This window comes from Parus major, chromosome 7, assembly GCF_001522545.3.
Source record: "Parus major isolate Abel chromosome 7, Parus_major1.1, whole genome shotgun sequence".
In the NCBI taxonomy this organism is placed as follows: Eukaryota; Metazoa; Chordata; class Aves; order Passeriformes; family Paridae; genus Parus; species Parus major.
Genome location: NC_031776.1, coordinates 13,482,590 through 13,503,305, shown reverse-complemented (window position 1 = coordinate 13,503,305; position 20,716 = coordinate 13,482,590). Strand labels below are relative to the sequence as shown.

Sequence of the window (20,716 nt, the reverse complement as noted above, 5' to 3'; positions counted from 1 at the left end):
GCTTCAAGCAGGCCCTTTTAGAGAAGATTTTTCAAGTTCTGTCCAGTCAAGATTTCACCTATTTCCATGGAATAGAGTCCACAGTATGTCTGGATTTCTGTTTCATAGTGCCTGAGCCCTCCTCATGATTTAAACAACACACAAACAAAAAGAAAACCCACAACATCTTTTACATCCATCTAGAATTCCCTCCATCCACTTCCTCCCACAAACATTCCCTGTTTGAAGTCAGGCACTGAGAGGTAAAGTGCAAAGAACTGATACTATCTAGGTTTAGAAGTGATTTTTGTTTGAATTTCCTTTTCGGCTTCAAATCTCTATTTAAAGATAATTTCCCCCTAGTAATTTTAAGATCTTCATTCTACTGCCTGATAAAGGTTGCTTTCCCTTGACTAAGAGCAAGACTGAACTCAAAATCTTGTCCCATGCCTGAAGTGGTCCCACGAAAGAACAGTGGGTTGAAAAAAATAGTTAACTCTCCCCACTACAAAGTAACTCTCTCTGAGTGAGGCTCTCATTCTAAACAAATTAGTATGGAATTCAGTCAGTTCCTCTGAAAGTTTTGCAAAAAGATTTTACATTTTGCTAACCAGGTTAGCAATGCTTTCTCTCAGACACCAGAGACACAGGGACAAGACTTCTAAAGACTGAACTCTGCACAAGAGCTATTTGAACTAGCCAATATTGGCATCAAGTTCCTGAGGATCACATATCAAGGAAGAAGCACAAACTGTCACCTTTGAGCAGTGCTAGATGTCAACAGCACACAGAAGTTACCTAGACAGCTACGAATGACCCTGCTCTTTCTCCCAGTCACAACTGCACTGCAAGGGAACAGAACACTTTGCTCTTACCTGAGCCATTTTCCTGCCATAGAAAAGGTTTTCCATGACAAGCAGATCCAGCTTCTTTTCAGTGTTGTTTTGAGAGTTCTTGTAACCAATTCGATATACCCCAAGGATTTTAGCCAGTGCTGTGGGCTTCTAATGAAGACAAGACATGGGTTAAGATCTGTGTAGAGACAGTCAGCAACCCCATACCAGAATCACTACTGTTCTGTCTGTGTATTACAGCTTAGAAGTGCAAGCATACTTTCCACTTACATCTTAAAAACATGTTATTAGTGTAACCCACACCCTCCAACATTTTCTTTTGTTTAAATGAAAAAGGTTAATAGAAACTTCTACTAGTCTTTAAAATACAGAACACTACCTAAATAAAAAGCACCTTTTTTTATTACCTTCTGCTGAACTGCATTAGTGATGTAAGTGAAGTAGTGTGGAGCAAAGTCAAGGAATGACTGGACTTCCAGACGAGGCATTTGCTTTAATATGAATCTATCATCTGTTTTAACATCAGACAGAGGCAACAGGGTTACATACGATTATATGATATATGAGATTATAAGAAACACTGTCTTTAACAAGTTTTCCTTGAATTATACTCAAGTTTTTGTTTTCTGAAGCCTGCCTGAGAGTACAACCCTTCTGTTCAACTGGCCTTCCTAGCTGCTACTTCTGAAAAACAGAACATTTTCTTCTCCTGCATGTACAAAGAGACAAATAACTCGATACTCAAGACCCCAAAACAATCCACTTAATTTTCCCTTCTGAGTGGCTGCTTTACAATCAGCAACCCTCTGGACGGAGATTATCAGGAATTAAATGACACACTAACCACCACCATACAGAAATAATACCTCCAATTACAAGTGGGGAAGAAGCTGCATTTACCCTCAGTCACATAGAACGCAGCTCCAGATTTGCCACCTCGTGCCTGCCAGGGCATCGAGTGAGAGAGGGATCGGATGAAATCCTCCTCACTGCTCCCCAGGATCACTTCACGCATCCTGTGAAACTCCCCAGCATAATAAATCCGGCAGTAGAACTTGGCATTCGCATCTGAGAACTCTGCAAAAAATGGTTTTCCTCAATAACAGCATGCAACACACACTGACTACCTGAGACAACACTGAGATTTTACTTATGTCTAGAGGAGTGTTACTGTGCTAAACATCTCTCTCATGCTTACTGTAATTCAGAAGTTTCGACCAATGGGATTTAAATGGAAAACTGACATGAAAGTCAACTTCCTCTAGATTAGCTCACAGTATATGTCATGGGAAAGTGTTGGGACAAAAGGCCAATTAAAAAAAAACTTTATGGAGTATTTTTGCAAAAGCGATTGATTGCAGTAAGTAAAAATTGCATTGCTTTTTTCTTGATTTGCTTTTCTTTCATGACAAATACCAAGAAAAAACAACTATTAACTTCAAGACTTCCACAACACATGCATGAAGAAATGAGTTTGTCAGCTAAGGCGAAGTTGTTATTTACAACTACTCACGGAGTTCCACATGGGGATTCACCACCTGTTTCTTCTGTCCATCTCCTCCATCTCCATCATCTGAAGGCATAAAGGGCATTCAGTCAGGGCTGTCCACTAGTATTACCGAGAAAGCCACATTAGGTACTACTTGTAAACTCACAAGAAAAATCTTTTTTTTTTTTTTTTTTTTTCCCAAGAATACAGAGGAAACTATACACAGGTAATTAGAAAAACTATAGTTGTACTAGAAATAGTATACAATACTATAATTGTATAATAGAATACATATGCTAGAAGGGCACTGCTGTTGGACACAAAACCAGTCTCTCTCCATTCATTTTCCATGAGCTAAAACAATGAGAACTATACAGCAAGAGAGAGAGAGAAAGGACTGCTTAACTAGAGTCAACTCAATCTAAAGGTATTCAAGACTACTCCATATCCCTATAGTGTGTGTTTGAAAGATCCTGTTCCCCTTATCACAGAGAAAAGCAATTATTTAGGAAAAAAACCCACATTTGATGTTCAAATAATTTTCAGTTCATTTTCAATGCCTACTGAGTAACCTTGGACAATTGAAAAAGCACAAGCAGGAGTGCATTTGGGGCCTTGCTGGGATGGATGAGGTTTGGGAGAAGTAACAACCCAAGAAAGAAAATGAACTCTGCAGTCTCATACCTTGAGCCTCTGCTCCTTGGCTTTCTGCTCCCTCTTTGCCCATCTGCCCAACCTGGTAGTAAGCACTGTCAGCACCACGTAAGGTCTCTTTCTTCTGGGAAGACAGGTCTGGGCTCTTCCCTCCCGTGCCACGGAAAAAAGACAAAACACTAGATGGTTTCTTTGCTACAGTGAAGAGTGAAAGGAATAGAAAAGACGGTGTTGGCATTTCCACAGGCAGTTTAATAACAGCATTTAATAGCACATTCCCCATTCATTGTTCTATCTGCAGGAATTATGCCATATAACTATAACTCATTTGCTATCCTTTAGGCAACTAAGGTCCATGAGGGTGAATGATCTAGTGTTCTGAGTAGCATCCTAGAGTGCAGAGACATTTGAAAACACAGACCAAGAATGAGGGTCTTTAACACAGTAAGAATTTCATGTCTCCATTTCAAAATATTTTAACTGCATCTCTTTAAAGAAGGCCAAAAGAAGGGCTTCATATCCCACTGAACAGGCTAGATTAAAGAACAACCCTAGGTCTACTACATAATAACATTAAATTAGGGAATGAAAGTTTGATCTCATAAGAACCAGAGAAAGACACAGACTTCAAAAAACAAAAAAAAAACCAAAACCACACACACTCCCACCCCTCTCGTGTTACATTAAGTCGACACTAAGACTAGTCATAATTTCAGCTCAGAATGCAGCTTCTTCTTCCCCATATGAACTAGAAGCCAGATTAAATGGGCTCAAGTCTGAGCTGGGACTAGCATCATGGATGATTTTGGCAAAATGGTCTTACGCTGTTCTGGCTCTGCATTGCGAAGTGGGCACACGTTAGCCTCAGGAAGGCGGACAGGGCTGCTGCTCTTGGGTTTGCTGTCTGACATGCTGAAAGGAGAAAGAACAAAAGAAAAGTCATGAATCAACAAATGCTGCCACCCAAAACACTACTGCCTTATGCCTAGATATTTATTTCTCCCCCTTGCCAAAACACTAAGGGAAAAAGACACCATTTAAAGGTGGAACAGTGTGTGACTCTCCAAAGTTGTCCTCCTCCATCTTCCTAAACAATATCTCTCAGGGTCCATAGGAACAGTTCCATCCATGACCACAGCAAAGGTAAGCAGGCCCAGTACTCCTACCATGCATGTAGCCAAGAGATTAGGAGATGGAGGGGGCATGCTCCATAACGTGAAGTGGAAACTCACATACTGGAGGATGTGTTGATTACATGGAATGAGTCAGATTCTATCAGAAAGCAGAGATCCTAACGGGCATATTTTGAGTTCTTCCCTATCCTAGTTTTGGCTTATTCACTACCATCACTATGTCTTCACTCTATGTACTGTAGCTCCTGCATGTAACCTGTTTGGCTGTAGTCCTTCTTCAGAACTGTTCTTCAGAGATGCTTTGGACAACTCATCCAGGGCATTTCTGTACTCCTTGCAACTGATAGGGAAAGAAGAAAAGAAGGGAAAGGACCCAAAATAATTAAGTGTTCTCTTGGAAACTCTGCAATACCAGCCCAATGATTCAGTTCAGAGACAACCACAGGAAACAAAACACCATAGTAGGAAAATCTCTGCTTTATTTTTTCTTATTATTAGAATTTAGTTTTCTTAGAACAGAAGCTGCTCTAGACAATACTGAAGGAAAAATATCCCCTTATTTCCCCACCACACACACAATTTAAGAATGCACTTCAAAAATCTGCTGCCTTGTGACATGCAAACCCAAAGGTTTACTGAAACAGCTGGTGAGAAGAGCTGAGCAGTAGCAAGAGCTGCTATGACCAAAGGTAGACAAGAAACAGACTGTAATATCAATATGAACAGCTGTTCCCCAATTCCGCTGCACTTCCTCCAGTTGGAGAGGCTGAGTAAACCTTAGCTGCACTTCTTTCTCTACTAATATCTCATTAAAAGAAACACCACACAACTAAGTCATTTTGGCATACTAGAGTTCCATTAAAAAAGTCCAAAATACAGTTGCACTTTCATAATCTCAGCAGTAAAAGGAAAGAACCCCATCTCTGGCAGAAATTCTAACACAGCTTAAGGTAGAAATTCTGTCATGCTTGTTCCTTATCATCAAAATTCAAATATTCTTCAAAGACAAAACCTGCAAAAGTACAAAGTATGTCAGATGAAAAGCCAAATGACACCAGTACCTGAGAGCAAAAGCTATGATGGAGCTTGGTTCTTTCTCACAGACTGCAATAGGTACACGTTCATGCTCATACATTAGGTAGTGCTTATCTGGGTCACTAAATGAAAACAACAGACTGTCAGTAGATCATAAAAATTCGTGGAAAGAAAAGAAGTTTTGGTCAAAACCCATATTTCACCACTGCACTCCCAGGCACAAGCTGCAAGTCTCAGCATGGAACCAAAGCTCCCCAGATCAGTTTCTCCCAACAGACACATTCATAACTACATGGTTAATTCTAAATGGTAGCGTGTTAGGGCAATCAGCATTTCAAGCAAACTGCTTGGATAAGAAGACCAGCTTTAGGTTAGAATAAGAGTCTCTTTCTGTTTAGCAGCCACTGTTTCTAATGGCACCAAAACCTGCCTGAGTTTGGTTTGACTGTCCAGCAGCATAGCCTGCAGAATGAACTTAGGGGACAAACCTGGACTCCTTTCTAAACAGGCAGTTTATCACAGAAAATTCCCCAAAGCCACCTGGATTCTTGTACGATTTTCTTCAACTTATCTGTAGGGTCCAGTCATTTAGCTTTTACCTCTTTAGCCCAAGGCCTCCGCTCCTACACTGCGGGTAGGATTCACAAGTTAAACTCAGGCTGCCAAACATTAGGCTCACATCAAACATGAAACACTACAAAGCTCGCAGACCATGTAGCTGAAAGACTTTCCAGCCTGCCCTTCTTCACGTGAAAGGGAGACTTGAGGGCACATGCAGTAGCCATTGAACCTGACCTACACCCAGACAATGCCAATTTGAGTCCAACCCTTGGAAGAGTTCTGGAAGCAAAAACAAGACGCAGGCATGCAGCTTTAGGTAAGTCTTTGCCAAGGAGCATTTCCATTCCCTCCTTGCAGCAGTGAAGTTTGAAGGCACCTTTCTCCCCTCTTCCCCAACCCCTTCATCTCCCACAAGAGCTCTGAGGAGGCATGCCTACTAGGAGGAGAAACTGATACTGGCTTTACACAAGGGCAGATCATTCCTAAGAAAGGTGAGTAACCTACAATCACTGAGAAAGGACACATAATACTTCCTACCTTGATGAAGTTCTCTATCTTACTCAGAGGCAAACTCAAGTAATGTCTTAAATTATACACTGAGCAAAGGAAGCATGCATGGTTCTGCCAGCAATCTGACAAGGTTGCTAATTTTGTACATTTTATATATATTATGCAGTACTTACAAGGGAAAGGGAATGGGGTTATAGTTGTTTCCAGGCAAAAAGTTAGCCAAAATAGCTTTCATAGTAGATTTCTCCTTCACTTGGCTGTCTGTAGATCCCAGTGAGTGTCCATCAAACACATCTGGAACACACACATGTCAGGTCTGCATCACAGTATCAAAGTTTAAGCTGTAAATTCAGAAGGATGACTACAGACCAGAGTTACCAGTTTGTCATTTCCTGAAAGGATCTTATGCACTTGGCACAGAAAAGCAAGAGAAAAAATACAAGATCACAACTGAGCTATACCTTCAGAGCTGCTTGTTGTGTCCTGCTCGGAGAGTGTGTTGGCACCAGTCATATGCTCTGATGCAACCTCTGGAGAGGTGGGCAGCTGTAGATGGGTGGAGCCAGAGGAGCTCTGACTTGATAAAGTCGTCAGGAAACGATCCTCTGAGAGTACAAGGACAGTTAAGGACAGAAGAAAGCATTTTACATGGCTGTCAGAAGTGATACTGTTTGCTCCCAGCCCAAGCTATCACCAGGATCTACTTTCAGAAAGTTTTTACTTAGACAAGGCCACACAGACCAAAGGACTGGGCAAGCTCATCATTGTAGGACATAACCTCTAGAAAATGCATACTCTTGTAACTACTACCTTCAGCTCTCACAAGCCCTCAGAATGCCTCACAGGTAAGAGATCTCAGCACTCATAACCAGATCACAGAGGAGAAAAAAGGCATTTCCCAAATTTCATGTAGTTATTCAGTTATTTAGAAAGCCTCTGAATTTTTTTTCATTAAAGTTCAAAGGAAAACTCTTGTTGGCCAATTTACTAACCACTAGTAATTCAGTTTCATATTAGAAGCAGATGGCCAACTTCAACCTTACCATTAGAAAAAATAAATGTGACATGACAGGGGTTTGGTGTTTCTCCGATTTATCAAATTTGACAAAAGCTTCCATATTATGTCAAGAAAAGGGCTACAACATGCTTCTGTTGGCATCTTATGAAAAATAAGCAACAGACCTTTCTCTCCATTTTGCAGCGCTGGAGAAGCATTGCGTGGGGAAGCATCCATGCTACTGATCTAGGCAGAATAACAAAACACCAACGTTGATGCCAAGCTCTTTACAGCTGTACTCCTTCTTGTGTGGAACACTTACAAAAGCAGATGTATTACAAGAGAGCACTCCCACCCACTTCTCAGCCTCTGCATGTCACTGTCTCTGTTACCACAGGAAGAAGACAAGGCAACAACAACTCAAGCTCACAGGATGCCTATAATGGATGTTATGATAGCAGTGTGTGCTGCTTTGAACACTACACTCTCCCTCTCTAAGAACTATCTAAATCAAGATAAGGTTTCTTTAGCACACTTCAAATATGTGTTAAGTGTTTGTGCATGCAGCAGAGCAAACCCACGGTCTCTAGGTTTTTAGTGCACCTTGCTATGGTAGAACTATTGGGAGCTCAGCCTCTCAGTATGATGCTTATATTGTACTGCCTTGCAGCCCAGACATTTCTTCAGAGTTCCTTCCAAAGGGTGGAAGTTCAGCATGTTGGCATGTGTATCCTTGGACAGAGCTCTTGAGGCAGCAGCCCAAAACCATTTATCCATCCCTTCAGTCAGTTCCCACAGGATACATCACAAAACATCGCATCTCGAAATGCTCTTATCAGACCTTTCTGTGTCATTTGCTCTACCTCTCAATATTATTCATCTTTTCTTTTTGACAAGGGATGCACCTGATGGGCAACAACCTAGAATTGAAGGAGATGGCCCAGTTCCTGTCTAGGCACTTGGGAATGACTGCAGCTCTCTGCTGGCAGTGTTCACATCAACACCACGTAAGCATCACAGAAAATCATCAACCCCTATTCATGCTTACACTTTCTCTCTACAATATGGCTTTTAGTTCAGATCGTTTAGGAAAAGATACATATAGTAACATACAATTTAAGCTTTTACAGTTGAAAACTACAGGATGCAGTAAAGCTAGTTTACTAAAGCTTTACTAGCTTTAGTTTACTAAAGCTAGTTTACTCAGTTATTAAAGAGAACCCAAGCCGGTCTTAAGACTATTGTGTTGCCCCAGAAAAAAAAAGTGTTGAAGAGGTTTATAGCCTGCTAGCCATACCTTGCTTTCTTCTCCTTGCCTCAGTCTCCCAGGGCTGGGTGGTACTGATGGACGTTTTCTCCCTTTCTCTTGTTGGAAGAGATCCTGCAATCTTGAACAAAAAACAATAGCAATAAACCAACCAAACAAAAACAACCCACACAAAACCACCAACAACAAAGAAAAATTAATCAAAAGGTAGGTTTCTCGTGTTATCTCTGAATGACACAAGTTATGAAGTTTCTCCATACCAAACTTAGATTGCTGCTAACACATGCCAAAGATGTATCAAATGGCCAAAGAAAGCGCATTTACTTCACCTCAGATTATTTCACCCAATCAACAGGTCCCATGCTTCCCTCTTCCCATCTCTTCCACCTCTATTCAAATGAAAATTTCTCCTCCAGATGCAAGTTGTGCTCTATAACACAATGCTTTTATCATATGGCCTCAAATGATTTTCTGTTCCAATCGATCAGCTGTGTGTTCTTAACCAGCAGAGCACATTCAGCACAAGCTCTATAGAGCAACTGATCCACAGTGAAAGAAACTACAGCTGGAATTCTGAAGTTCTGGGAGCTCTTCCCTCCCAGAACCAACACAGTATCAGTGTTGCTCATTATTCCAGCATGTGTCCTCTTACCTATTATTCCAGGCTTGCAACATCTCACAAAGTCCTTGCTTTTTAGCTATCAAAGACTCAAAAACAGATTGCAGCTGTTGAGGTGTGTCCAGTGATGATGAAAGCAGCCTAGCTTGGATTTTCTCAGTCCAGTTTCGAAACTCTCCTTCTTCCATCTGCCAAAAGGAAAACTGTCAGTGTTATCTCACCAAGATGACACAAGATCTGAGTAGCTCCTCCATGCACTTAGCCTATGGACCACTGGTATAAAAATAGTCTATTACCTCCTTTTGAGCAAAGAGGTCTTCCATCTTCTCTTCCCTAGTTTTGCTGAAAGTATCTGTTTTCAGAGAAGCAAGGCGATCATCCACAGCAAGATAGACTTGGGACACTCTGTCAACAGTGATGTGAAGAATCAAGGTGTGACTACTTCGAACTTCTTCAACATTCTTTTATTAAAGTCTGAATGTGTTTAAGCATTTAAGCTTTAAGTATACATCTGAATGTGTGTAGCATTTAAGAATACAAAAGACAATATCTGACAGCCTTCCTGCACAGTAAGCTATCCAACTGTACTCACAGAGAAAGTTGGGAAAACTTCATTTTTAATAGGAGAAACCTAGAAGTTACATACACTGACATTTGTCTCCACAATTTATTCATAGCAGTGGAAGTTGTCAGAGAGAAATACAAATGTCTCAAACACATTACTTACGCAGGGGAACTGTTGTGTCATCTGTGATTAGGAAGAATCTGGGTCTGCAAGCTACACCTCCACCAGCAGGGCTCAGAAAAAAATGAGTACCTCTATTTCAGTTCTAAACAAAGCTCCACAGGTTCTGAAGTCAGATGGTCACAGAGACATCCAGCAATACAGGAATGCTGTGACCAAGCAGAACAGCAGTCTGGCTGGATTTGACAGAGCTTTCATCAGGCCTGTCTTCCACCTTTTTATTCCTATATTTAGAAAGTGTCTAGGCTCATGATAGTTCACCTTAGACTACAAGGAGGTACAGTCTGCCTGCTGTTGACATATTCAATAGATAACAAAGGCTAAGAACTTTTATACATCAGAGTTCCATTGCCACATGACCAATATAATGACAACAATTCTGTTCAGACAAGAGATTTGAGCAAGGTTTTTGCAGTCTTTGGGGGCTGAAGAATTGAAACCCAGTCACATGTTCTATAAAGGAACATTAGGGTAAGAGTACAAAGTATACCCTCAGTTTTCAGGGTTGGCCTCCTAGGACCATCTTTCCCATTTAATTTTTAACATTAGAGGATGGAATTAAAAATACTTTAACTGTGAGTTTCATAAGGTAACACTTCAGACACCTGCTGACAGTCAGGCTTTCAGTAGCTTGGCAGCGTTATTCAGAAACACGCTATATGACTCAGATATCAGTGCAACTATTCAGGGATGGAGAAGAAAAGAATCTTAGTTTCTACTGGCAATGTTTAATCTGACTTGCCACCAAAGAGTTGAGACACTAGTACAGATATAACAAGCAATGGTAACAGATTTCAATGCCACTGTCCCTTGGAAGTATATATGCATGCATGTTTTAAACTATCATTTTTCTATCAAATAATGAATATTTAGCCCAATCTCATTATACTAGCAAAAATAGTTATGTGTTCTTCAAATAAAAGTACAAAATACAAATAAGATTACAAAGACATTAAAAACAACGCTTACTTTTGTGAGAAATCCTTGAGATCCTGCAAAATAGTAACTTTTAATGGAGCCTGTCGTTTGATATAGATCTTGGGGAGTGGGACACACACTTCCAGCAGCCGGATTGGAGAGTAGCTGAAAAGGCAATACAACAGCTTGTTACAAGACCCACACAGTATTAGTTCTACAACATACTGAGGTTTGAGGCCCTTACATGAAAAGGGCACTGTCAATGTGTCCAGGGCTCTAGTTACTTTTAGCAGCAATAACACTGTTTATGTATCTCCCAGGCAAGAAGTAAAACCACAAATCACGTTGCAAAACAAAAATTTTCAAAGCATTTGGAATTAGATAGGGAAAAGCATTTCCCTTCTGTATCATGAACAGGAACCATCCACTCTTGGAACACTGCCCACCACAGCTAGGACAATGATGCCACCCACAAAGCCCTCTGCAAGCCAGCACACAATCCTGCACTTGTGATTATGGTACAGTTATGCTATCCCATGCTGTACCTGCAGTGAAGGACAGAGCTGATGAATCCTTGGTAAAGCCATATGCTTCATACAGTACCAGAGAGAGAGAGAGGGAAGCCTTTAACAGTGGAACTTACCTGAAAGATGCCACCATCTGGTTATAGGAAAAATACTGGTGATAGTCGTGGTGAATGGAATGCCCACAAGGCTCTGCATTGGCCCTTCGAGTGTACTGGTACCCATAGAACCTCAGCTCAAGGTATTTTGCAAAAGACATAGACCAAGAGTCATTGGAAAGGGGAACAACTGGTGTCACCTAAAAAATTGAAAGGCAAGTGTCTGAATTTCATCCTTCAAACAAGATTAAGGACAGGATAATCAGGCAGCAATCTAGTAGTTCTAGTACCAGAAGCACCCATGACCCTGAAACATACTTAACAACAAAGATAGCATTTATGCATAGCTAAGGCAAGCACATAGTTAAATTAAACCTGATAAACAACAACTGCTAGATGAGGAAAGGTGCTAAGATGGGGGAGTCCAAACATACCCCTGATGGAAGCTTATTTCTGGGATGCTATTTCTCTGTATAGAGTCAATTTCCAGCAACCCAGCCAGCAGCAGTGGCCAAATCATATACTTTTTACCTTGTGATTCTCCAGCTACAAATGTGTTGGTACTGCCTTGCAGCATACTTCAGAAGTGCTTGCAAGCTTAGAGCTTTACACACACTTAACAACCTCAAACACGTAAGTGTTTACACGAGCACACAAAAATAAAAGGTTATAGAGCAGCTGTATACATAGCAGCACAGGGCTTGCTGTCAGCAACTGTGTCAACCTCCTCCAGGTATCTGTAAATCCAACACCCATGCTTAAGGCAGCATAAGTAGGTGACCTGAGTCATCCATATGTGTAATTCAGATGTTCTGCATTTCAGGTACTGCATGAACCTTTTTTAATTAAGTCTTATTCTTGCCTCTTTGAAGGCGTTTCATGTTTAGCTAGACATGAGTATCCAGTTAGCAATGTTTTTTTAGCTAAATTACAGAACAAACTTTAGATAATACACAATCTTACTATCTTGTGGGCTTTTTAAATCAATTTACTATTTCTTTAATGAAGATGTTACTTCCTAATGACTACTAAAGGAACTCCAGACATCACATTGACGCAATGCTGCTCAGTCTACAGCAGATCAAAGAACAGCAAAGTGGCTTTAGCCAATTACTATGCCAGTATGTCTTGGTGTCAGCCCTTGCCCATACACTCATAAAGATTCACTGCAAGAAAGGGACCATAGTCTTCACCTCTAAATGGAAAACTCCATTTTTTCTGCTTAGATCTATCCTCTCAGAGTCAGTTTTGACACCTTCTAACAAGACTACCTCACACAAGATTTTTCACCCTCAAGGGCCCCAGTTCTAAAAGAGGCATTTGTAGGTAACATGAGGACATATGATCAGTAACAGGTTTCCTGCCAGTTCAGCCACAGCTCCAGGTGTGAACACTTTCTCAAAAATGCTGCCTTTCCATACAAAGCCAGTCACAACAAGAACACTAAATTGGAATAGCAATGATTCTGAAGTCCACATCCTTACCTGTTTGCACAGTCTGCACCAGGAGTAAGTAAGGATGGTGTGCTGGTACCCAGGGACAGGGGAGTCCAGCTCCTTTAACACAATCTGCACACAGCCTTGCCCATGAACAAAGCGACGAATGTGGTGCACCATTGGTGTTTCACAGAACATGCTGGGGCATTGGTAGGAAGGCCTTACAGAGAGAAATAGGAACATTTATGAATGTTCACATACCGGGCATTGCTGAAGAACTGATTCCACAGATCTAATATGGCTTTTAATGTCATGGTACTATTTATCTTTTCTGTAAAAGTTTTCTAAGCCTATAGTGAAGGCTGTTTCTGCAGAGCAATTCAGAAGCAGCATGTAGTGAAGTTCCATTGACAGCAATGGCTGTATAGGCCCCAAAAGCAGTGACTGGATACTGGTTGCTATCACCTTTTTACAATGAATCACTTTCTACCAATATGTTTTGTGCAAGGATTAAAGCACCCGTGGAAGTTCTTGGCAAATTAAAAGATTGCTTTGGCAGTGTACCCAAGCAAGTGTTACCAAGGACAAAGATGTGACAAAAAGCCTTCAAAATGGAAATGTTTCAGCTCTTGAAGGAATAGGTAAGCAATACAGTGCCATAGAACATCTTTGAACAGTAAAATCCATGACCTTTCTTTGGATGGGTTTTTTTAAGTCACGGAAGAAAGACAAAGACCAATACCAGAAAAATAAAAGCTAAATTGTTTAGGTACCAAAGTCAGATAAGATATTCTTTAAAACTAGAAAGAGCCTGAAAAAGCTCAGATTCTCCTTGCTTATGTGAAAAAATAAAGAATTTTAATTACTGAAACTAAGAGATTGAGAAGCATTCACTTTAGCACACACTACCTAACAAACAGAGAGAAGTAAGAATTTAAAAGTGAGCAGCTAAGCTCCTTCTCACTGATCATCACAAGGAGAAATACTTGTTCCTCCAGAAGGCTGAACATCGAGAGCCTTCTGCTACTGCAATTGGCCAAGGGAGAGAACAGAGTAAGCTTGCCTTTTGAGCAGGTGACCTATCCAGCTTCACAGCCTGCTGAGACTCTGCACAGGGTTGCGACAGCACCAGTTATTACAGAAACGTAATAACTTTTCCCTCTGGGAGATTAAATAAATGACACAGTACTTTGCTAGGGCTAAAAGTGTTCTGGACTGTTTACACTGGCCACCTTGCACATACGACAAAGCCTTACTCTGAGACATTAAATGAGTAGTGTTACCCAGGACTTGTATGAATTTTTAAAAAGGAACCTCAGCAAACTGTGACCAATACAGTTGCTTGTCTTGAAAAACAGACATTGGAATGAATACATGTTCTGACTCTTAACTTGGCCCTTAAATCCTAATTGCTACAAAAAAGTGCTAAGTGAACACATTTGTCTTTATGAACTTATAACCCTTGTTTCATAATCTGTTTCATTTCCTCATGTGGGGAAGTAAGGGGGACAGGGCCAAAATAGGAAAGCAATGGCTGGATGTATTTGCTTGTAACAAGTGAGCATGAGTGAACTAGAATAAATTCCTCCTTACCTGAAACAGTAGCGCTCCAGAAAAATCCCTAGAGTTAGGTCATTTTTGCCATAGAACTCCATGGTCACAATCCTAAAGAAGAGAAAGAAAAGCTTTAGCGACTGGATGCCATCACCACAGCTGTGCAATGGCCTTTAAGTGCACAGATCTACACTCGCTGCTGGCTTCTTTCCAGCCCTGCGTAACTTCAAAGATTGTTTTTTCCACTTGACTACCCTTCCTAGATCCCTGCTGTCAGGTTTGCTGTTAATGAGATCAAAGCCCTACTAGAACAACTTTAAACCTGACATTTAAAAGTCCAATGCAATTCAGCTGCACTGATTATTCCCAAAAATATCTAGGCACAGAAGTCTAAACAGCTTTAAGTGCTAATGTTGAAAGACCTACAAAAAAGATACGTCCAGAACATGAAAAAAGCCTCAAGAAATCCTTATTCTTCTAGAATATTTAATAGCAACTTTAGTTTCGCCAGAACCTGAGGTCACCAAGCCATTTAAATTGTCTATCAGTTTAAGTGTCATAATTCAGACATACCTAATATCACTAATTTACATCCTCTCATCATTGCTGCTTAGTGAGTATATCACCATCCTCTTTGGTTCATTTCTAAGCTTTTACAGGAACTTTAGACTTTTACCTGTAAGAGGGTCATCTCTTTATTTTCACCTGCATTAAATGATTAAAATCACCTAAGCTAATGATTAAACACCAAGACCTGTTCTAATAGAGATAAGTGTGTCATAAATTGCACACAATTAGCAAATTTCAGCCCCCTAAGTTGGAAATAAAGCTCTTAATACTGATGACTACAGTATGAGAAAGATAGCAATATATTCTAATGCCAATGTTGGATAATACAATCTACAAGTATTCCAAGATAATCACAAGGCTCATTTTTGGGCTTGGATATTGTCCTGTGTTCATTTACACTAACTCTTCTCCAGAAGACTGCATGCAGTGCCTCCCACACAGAGACATCACTCTGCAGTGAAACACCAACTAAAGCACTTGGTTTCAGGCTGGGCTCTCTCATTCATGCCTTGGGTATTACTTGGGTTGTGCAATACTGCTGTAGATTCATCTGACCACACACGACCAAAGCCTTTTGTCAAAACTTCCTGTTACAGGATGGGCACAACCTACCAAGAAGTCCTCAAAGAAATACTGCTATGAGGCAGGAACTGACTCTGACTTTGGGAAGGAAAAAATAGCAACTATCCAAGCTGTAGAGAAGTAGTTTTTATACCAGGGGCTAACACAGGCACTTGGAGCATTGCTGGACTGGGCAGAAGAGCTGCTGAAGAGAACACAGAGCCTCTGATGGTTTACTGGACTCAGGCAATCCACCTAGTAGAGAGAAAATAGCTCAATCACTGGATACAGACAACTCCATTCACACACAACTTCTGTTGACAAAATTCTGTTCTAGTAATTTAATTCAAAGACAAATCTCTGCTTTCTCCTTTTGCCCAGATTAACTTAGCATTATCTCCCAGCCTCAGGTAAACTTATACTATGCATAACTGCTAACTACCATTTTTAGAACAGAGCTCACATGCATAACAAAACCAATGAACACGCACGTGTTTCTGTGGAAAGGAAGCCAAGAGGAACAGAAAACAATAAAAGCCCCATGACAAACATACAGAGTTTCTAAATTACTGTTTGATGTAGGACATCTTGGATTCAAAACTCTGCCAATATATTATACTTCAGTTACTCATCAGGCTATAGAAACATTTGCATCTTCCTATTCTCTGGGAAGAGATGTACTATGCTGCTCTTGGAATGGAGCTGTTTTCCCTTCCACTTGATACAAAACTAGGTTATTACCAAATACTTTTCTTTGATCACTGAATAAATTTAAAACAGCATCAACCAGTCTGATACAGAGAAAGGGCTACTCCTACAGTTTGTAAGATTATGGCCAGTGAAGCTACAGAGATCTACATTTAAGTATCAATTAAAAAGTGACTTCTGCTCATGAATACAAGGGCTGATTGGCTCAGGGACCAAAATGTTTGACTGTTACAACAGCTCAATTCTGCTACTCTTGTTCATAGACTTTTTTCCTAATCAGCTCACAATTCAAGAAAGTCCCAAGATCCTTTTCCTCAGATACAAGCTAGTTACTTTCACAACAGTTTACCAAAACTTGAAATATTTTTATTACAAACACTTACTCCCTTGCTTTGAAATTTCAAATATTCCTTCCCCTCCATTATGTAATTTTCACTTTTCTTCAGACCACCCAAACTTTTACAATCAATCAAGTACTTGGATGTAATTACAGCCTAATGCTGCTTCTATGACATTAAGCCTTCTGAAAATTACAGTACATTTCTACTAAATAACCAAATAGCCAAATACAAGGAGCAAGAAAGCTCAGTTTAAGAAACTTCTTAAGGTTTGCTCCCTCTTCATGGACTCATTTTCAGAAATCAGTCAGATACAGCTCAGTCGAACAGCAAAAACTGATTCTGGGCTGTCTTTGTGCATTTATCAGAGAAATTTTGCAGTCCCATGTTCTGAATGATTGCAGAGCACCACAATCTAAAATGGAGTTATGACCCAGTCAAAAAAACAAAATTAAAAAAAAAAACCAAACCCATACTCAAACAGAAAGAAACAGACAAGAAAACATCCCCTCTGGTTTAATATGAGACCCTACACCTTCTGTATAACATGAGAAAATGATGTAACTAGAGTTTTGAGCAGCACAAGTCTATCTTACCTTATGAGACCACGAGGATTCACTCTGAGCCAGTCCCTTTTCCTCCTCTTCAGTTCTGCTCCCAGTTTTTCCAGTAGGGATGCTGGACACATCCTTATTTTGGGCAAAAGGATCTGTGCTTTTCTGTAGTATCCTCCCCCCTCTGGCCCGATAGTCAGCCAGCATTCTGGCTAAGCTCTGGCTATCACGTAGATGTTCTGCTATTCTAGTATTAACCAGCTCATGAGAAGGCAAGATTTGGATAGCCTTGGCTTGGATACTCCCATTCCTCCCTTGCAGTCCAGAGAGATCTCGCAACAATTGCTTCTTCCTTCTGCTCTCCAACTCCTTGTATTCCTTATTGAGGAGAGGAGACCAATAAACTTGCTCAGGAAAGTATTCCCGGGCAGGGCATCTCATGCCTTTTTCAGTCAAAAGAAATGGTTCGCGGAACATCAGTACTGGAGAAATGCAGAGAATGACATCTTTCAACTCCTGCTTAAATGCTGCAGAGTAAGTTTTGAGACGATCCTCAGATGAAGTTACCTCCTCCGTGACATACAAACCAGTATCATCCTGGAGAGGGTCTCTGAAGACTCTCATCTGACTCTTGGATTCCTGTAAATCATCTGCCTGTTGAAGAGGCTCTAGTGCCTGGTTATCCAGAGTGGCCAAGTGCTGGTCCATGCCATGGAGGGGCAGCGGGGATGTTTCAGGTATTGCATGAGGTACAGAGCTGAACACTGCAAATGGTGACTCCACTTTGTGGTGCTCTTGCTGCTTGGAGGACACTGTTTCCACCTGACTGCTCTCTTGGTCACCTTTGTCAAATATACCTCTTGGTTCAGGCAAACTCACCTCATCAGAGGATACTGATTCAGAGATTACAGGCAGCTTTTCAGAGGATAGTTCAATGTCTTTGACTGCTGTGCTGAAGTCCTCACCATTGAAGAGGTTCTGTTGTTCATTTTCATCTCCTGGCTCCTCAATAAGGGAGTGGAAGGAAGTGTTTTTGGTGAGAGTAGGGGGCATGGCAAACTCATCCATAAGAAATGAGATTTCCAGCTGGGAATGATAAGCCACACAGACCATGAAGATCAGGATCTCCTTCACACGAGCCAGCTCGTACTCTGCAGCACCACACAACTTGATAGTGCAACCCAGGTGCTGGGGACACCCTTCAAAGAACATCAGGGGTTTTGTCTGATCTAGAAGCAAAACATGGGAGTTAGGATAACAACTATGGTTAATGTCTCACATACCCGAAAGACTAAGAGACTAAGGAGACTAAGAGCAAGTAACATTGGTAGCTGCAGAAATTCACATTACTGTACTGAAATAACTTATTTTACAAAGAAAAAAAAAAGCATTGGCTATAAATATTTCTTTAAAAAGAAATAAAAGCATTGGCTCTTGTTTTACAAAATAAGTCATCATAAAGTCAAAGTGAAGGCCACATGGAACACCCTGACCTTAACAGAATATTCTAAGATCACTGTAGACTGCACCAATGGGCAAAAGAATCACTTCCCTCCCAGGCACATTTGCTCATCCTTACAAGTCAAAAGCCTTTGACATTCTGAGGGCGATTTAAAGGCTGGAAGGGACAATGAGGAAGTGGAAAGGGAAGTGTTCAAGGACAGATTTGATGTAACTTGGAGCAACTTGGTCTAGTGGAAGGTCTACTTCCTGCCATGGCAGAGAAGTTAGAACTAAATGATTTTTAAGGCCCCTTCCAAACCTTTCTATGATTCTATGAAGAGATGTAAAGACTGCATCTCCACAAAGATCTGCATCCACAGCATTTATTTGTGCCAGCACCACTGGTAACCTGTCAAGCAGCATTTCTTCCTTCCTCCCACTGCCTAGAGGAGTTACAGAGAAAAAGGAACCCTTCTTAAAGGTGTACAATGACTGGACATGGGCAAGTGTGCACAACTTTCAACAAGGCAAATTTTGATTGGATTTGTTAAAGTAGGACCAGATAATCTTTTGAAGTCCCTTCTAACACAGGCTGTTCTATGATTCTCTTATTTCAATGCAGAAAAATTCTTCACAGTGAAGATGGTACTATAAAATCTCAGCTCTGCAATATTTTCAAAAGTTGGCTCACAAAACCCTAAGAAATCTGATGCTGCATTGAAATCCCTCCTGTTTTGAACAGGAAGTTGGACTAGACAAACTACAGTTTGTGGGAAGACTAAAAACAGTTTGGAAGAAAGAAATCAGTCTAATTAAAATCAATAGTGTCTTTTCTTAGTAAGATCATGCTTTTCTCTGTACAGGCAGTTCACTGTAGTTATGAGAAGTAAGAGAAAGAAAATGAGTAGGATGACACACAATCACACAAGGAAGCCAACAGTTCAGATCTATTTAAAAAAGAGCAAAGCATTCATCCTTTCACACACGTAGACAAAGGCACATCAAGCTTTACTCACCATTGGGCAACTGAAAAACTTGCATATAAAATTTATGACAGGTCCCCAGCTGTGGTTTGGTCAACAGTTGATCCATTGACATCACTAAGTCTCCCTGGGTCATTCGACTTACCCGGTCTAACACTTGCTGTAAAAATGGAAAGAACAGTAAGAATCCACAATGCAAAGAGGACACCAAGAGGCATCCTTATCTTGCTCTTAACCTAACACCACCATAAGCTACGAAACCTCTCAATGAGATGCAAACTCTCTGTTAAATCCAGTCCCATAAACCCAAATCCACAATATACAAGTAAATATTTGTGGTGAGATTGTACCCTGCCTAGAACTTCTCACTTGAGTAGATCCAGATACCTCCAGGAGGTGCAGTGCAGTCAGCATAATGCTGGCTCTGCATTTGATTGTCTGTACCCTGGCTCACAGGGACAGAGGCTCTCTGCCAATAGCTGAGGACCCACACGATTTGCTACAAATGGATATTGAAGTTAACTAGAACTAAACGAGGGTACAAGGACCCACCAAACAAGGACACAGCACAGAAGCTGTTAAGAGCTAAGGAAAAAGTAACTCTCCATATTTTCCTGTCTTACCTTCTTGGAAGAGAGCATTTGGTTAGAGAAGAAAATAAGACAACTCTTGGCTTTCTCCAGGGAGTTTGCTACAAGGAGCCATTAGAAACCTCCACAAGGCCGAGTCTAACTCTGATCAGAAATGCTCACCGGCTTGACATTGATGACCAGAGTGATACCATGCTCTAAGAGCATGTCCTGGGCAATTCTGGACACAGTCTTCTCAACAAGGACCAAATTGGGCTGGACATCAACTATCCGCTGTACGTAGTTCTTCAAGAACTCCCTTTCCTGCAGACAGGAACAAAGTATAACAGTGAATTACTGCAAACCCATCTGGAAAATAAACCCACTTTAATGCTTAAAATTACTTTTCCCTTCATTTACCTACTGTCCTTTCCTATAAAACAGGGAGAACAGCTATCCAGAAAACACCATCAGCAGTTCATTGTGAACATTTTCCCACCCCACAGCACAACACTAGTTTATCAGTAATATTTAATAAGTATTTAACAAAGAAAAGGTCTATGTACTTCAGTGTTTTCATATTTAAGGCAAATCCCTGCTCATAGGGGCAGGGCACC

The 20,716-nt window shown here is 40.8% G+C and overlaps 1 protein-coding gene across 9 annotated transcripts in view; it reads right to left on the bottom strand.

The window, feature by feature from the left end:
* PIKFYVE (phosphoinositide kinase, FYVE-type zinc finger containing) overlaps positions 1 to 20,716 on the bottom strand; it is a 63,908-nt gene that overhangs the window by 7,387 nt on the left and 35,805 nt on the right. For 7 of the 9 annotated variants that reach the window (XM_015634592.2, XM_015634589.3, XM_015634591.2 and 4 more), the window contains 22 exons: positions 20,283 to 20,423; positions 19,564 to 19,690; positions 17,147 to 18,333; positions 15,659 to 15,759; positions 14,413 to 14,484; positions 12,868 to 13,039; positions 11,405 to 11,583; positions 10,813 to 10,926; positions 9,395 to 9,503; positions 9,132 to 9,286; positions 8,510 to 8,600; positions 7,398 to 7,458; positions 6,677 to 6,820; positions 6,389 to 6,509; positions 5,171 to 5,266; positions 4,366 to 4,449; positions 3,800 to 3,888; positions 3,007 to 3,171; positions 2,347 to 2,406; positions 1,734 to 1,910; positions 1,241 to 1,344; positions 855 to 983 (listed from right to left, as the gene is read on the bottom strand). In XM_015634592.2, the coding sequence (XP_015490078.1) occupies positions 855 to 983; positions 1,241 to 1,344; positions 1,734 to 1,910; positions 2,347 to 2,406; positions 3,007 to 3,171; positions 3,800 to 3,888; positions 4,366 to 4,449; positions 5,171 to 5,266; positions 6,389 to 6,509; positions 6,677 to 6,820; positions 7,398 to 7,458; positions 8,510 to 8,600; positions 9,132 to 9,286; positions 9,395 to 9,503; positions 10,813 to 10,926; positions 11,405 to 11,583; positions 12,868 to 13,039; positions 14,413 to 14,484; positions 15,659 to 15,759; positions 17,147 to 18,333; positions 19,564 to 19,690; positions 20,283 to 20,423 (3,678 nt within the window). Of the gene's footprint in view, positions 1 to 854; positions 984 to 1,240; positions 1,345 to 1,699; positions 1,911 to 2,346; positions 2,407 to 3,006; positions 3,172 to 3,799; positions 3,889 to 4,365; positions 4,450 to 5,170; positions 5,267 to 5,778; positions 5,985 to 6,388; positions 6,510 to 6,676; positions 6,821 to 7,397; positions 7,459 to 8,509; positions 8,601 to 9,131; positions 9,287 to 9,394; positions 9,504 to 10,812; positions 10,927 to 11,404; positions 11,584 to 12,867; positions 13,040 to 14,412; positions 14,485 to 15,658; positions 15,760 to 17,146; positions 18,334 to 19,563; positions 19,691 to 20,282; positions 20,424 to 20,716 lie in introns of those variants that run through there. The other 2 variants (XM_033516143.1, XM_015634596.3) reach the window with 2 other exon arrangements.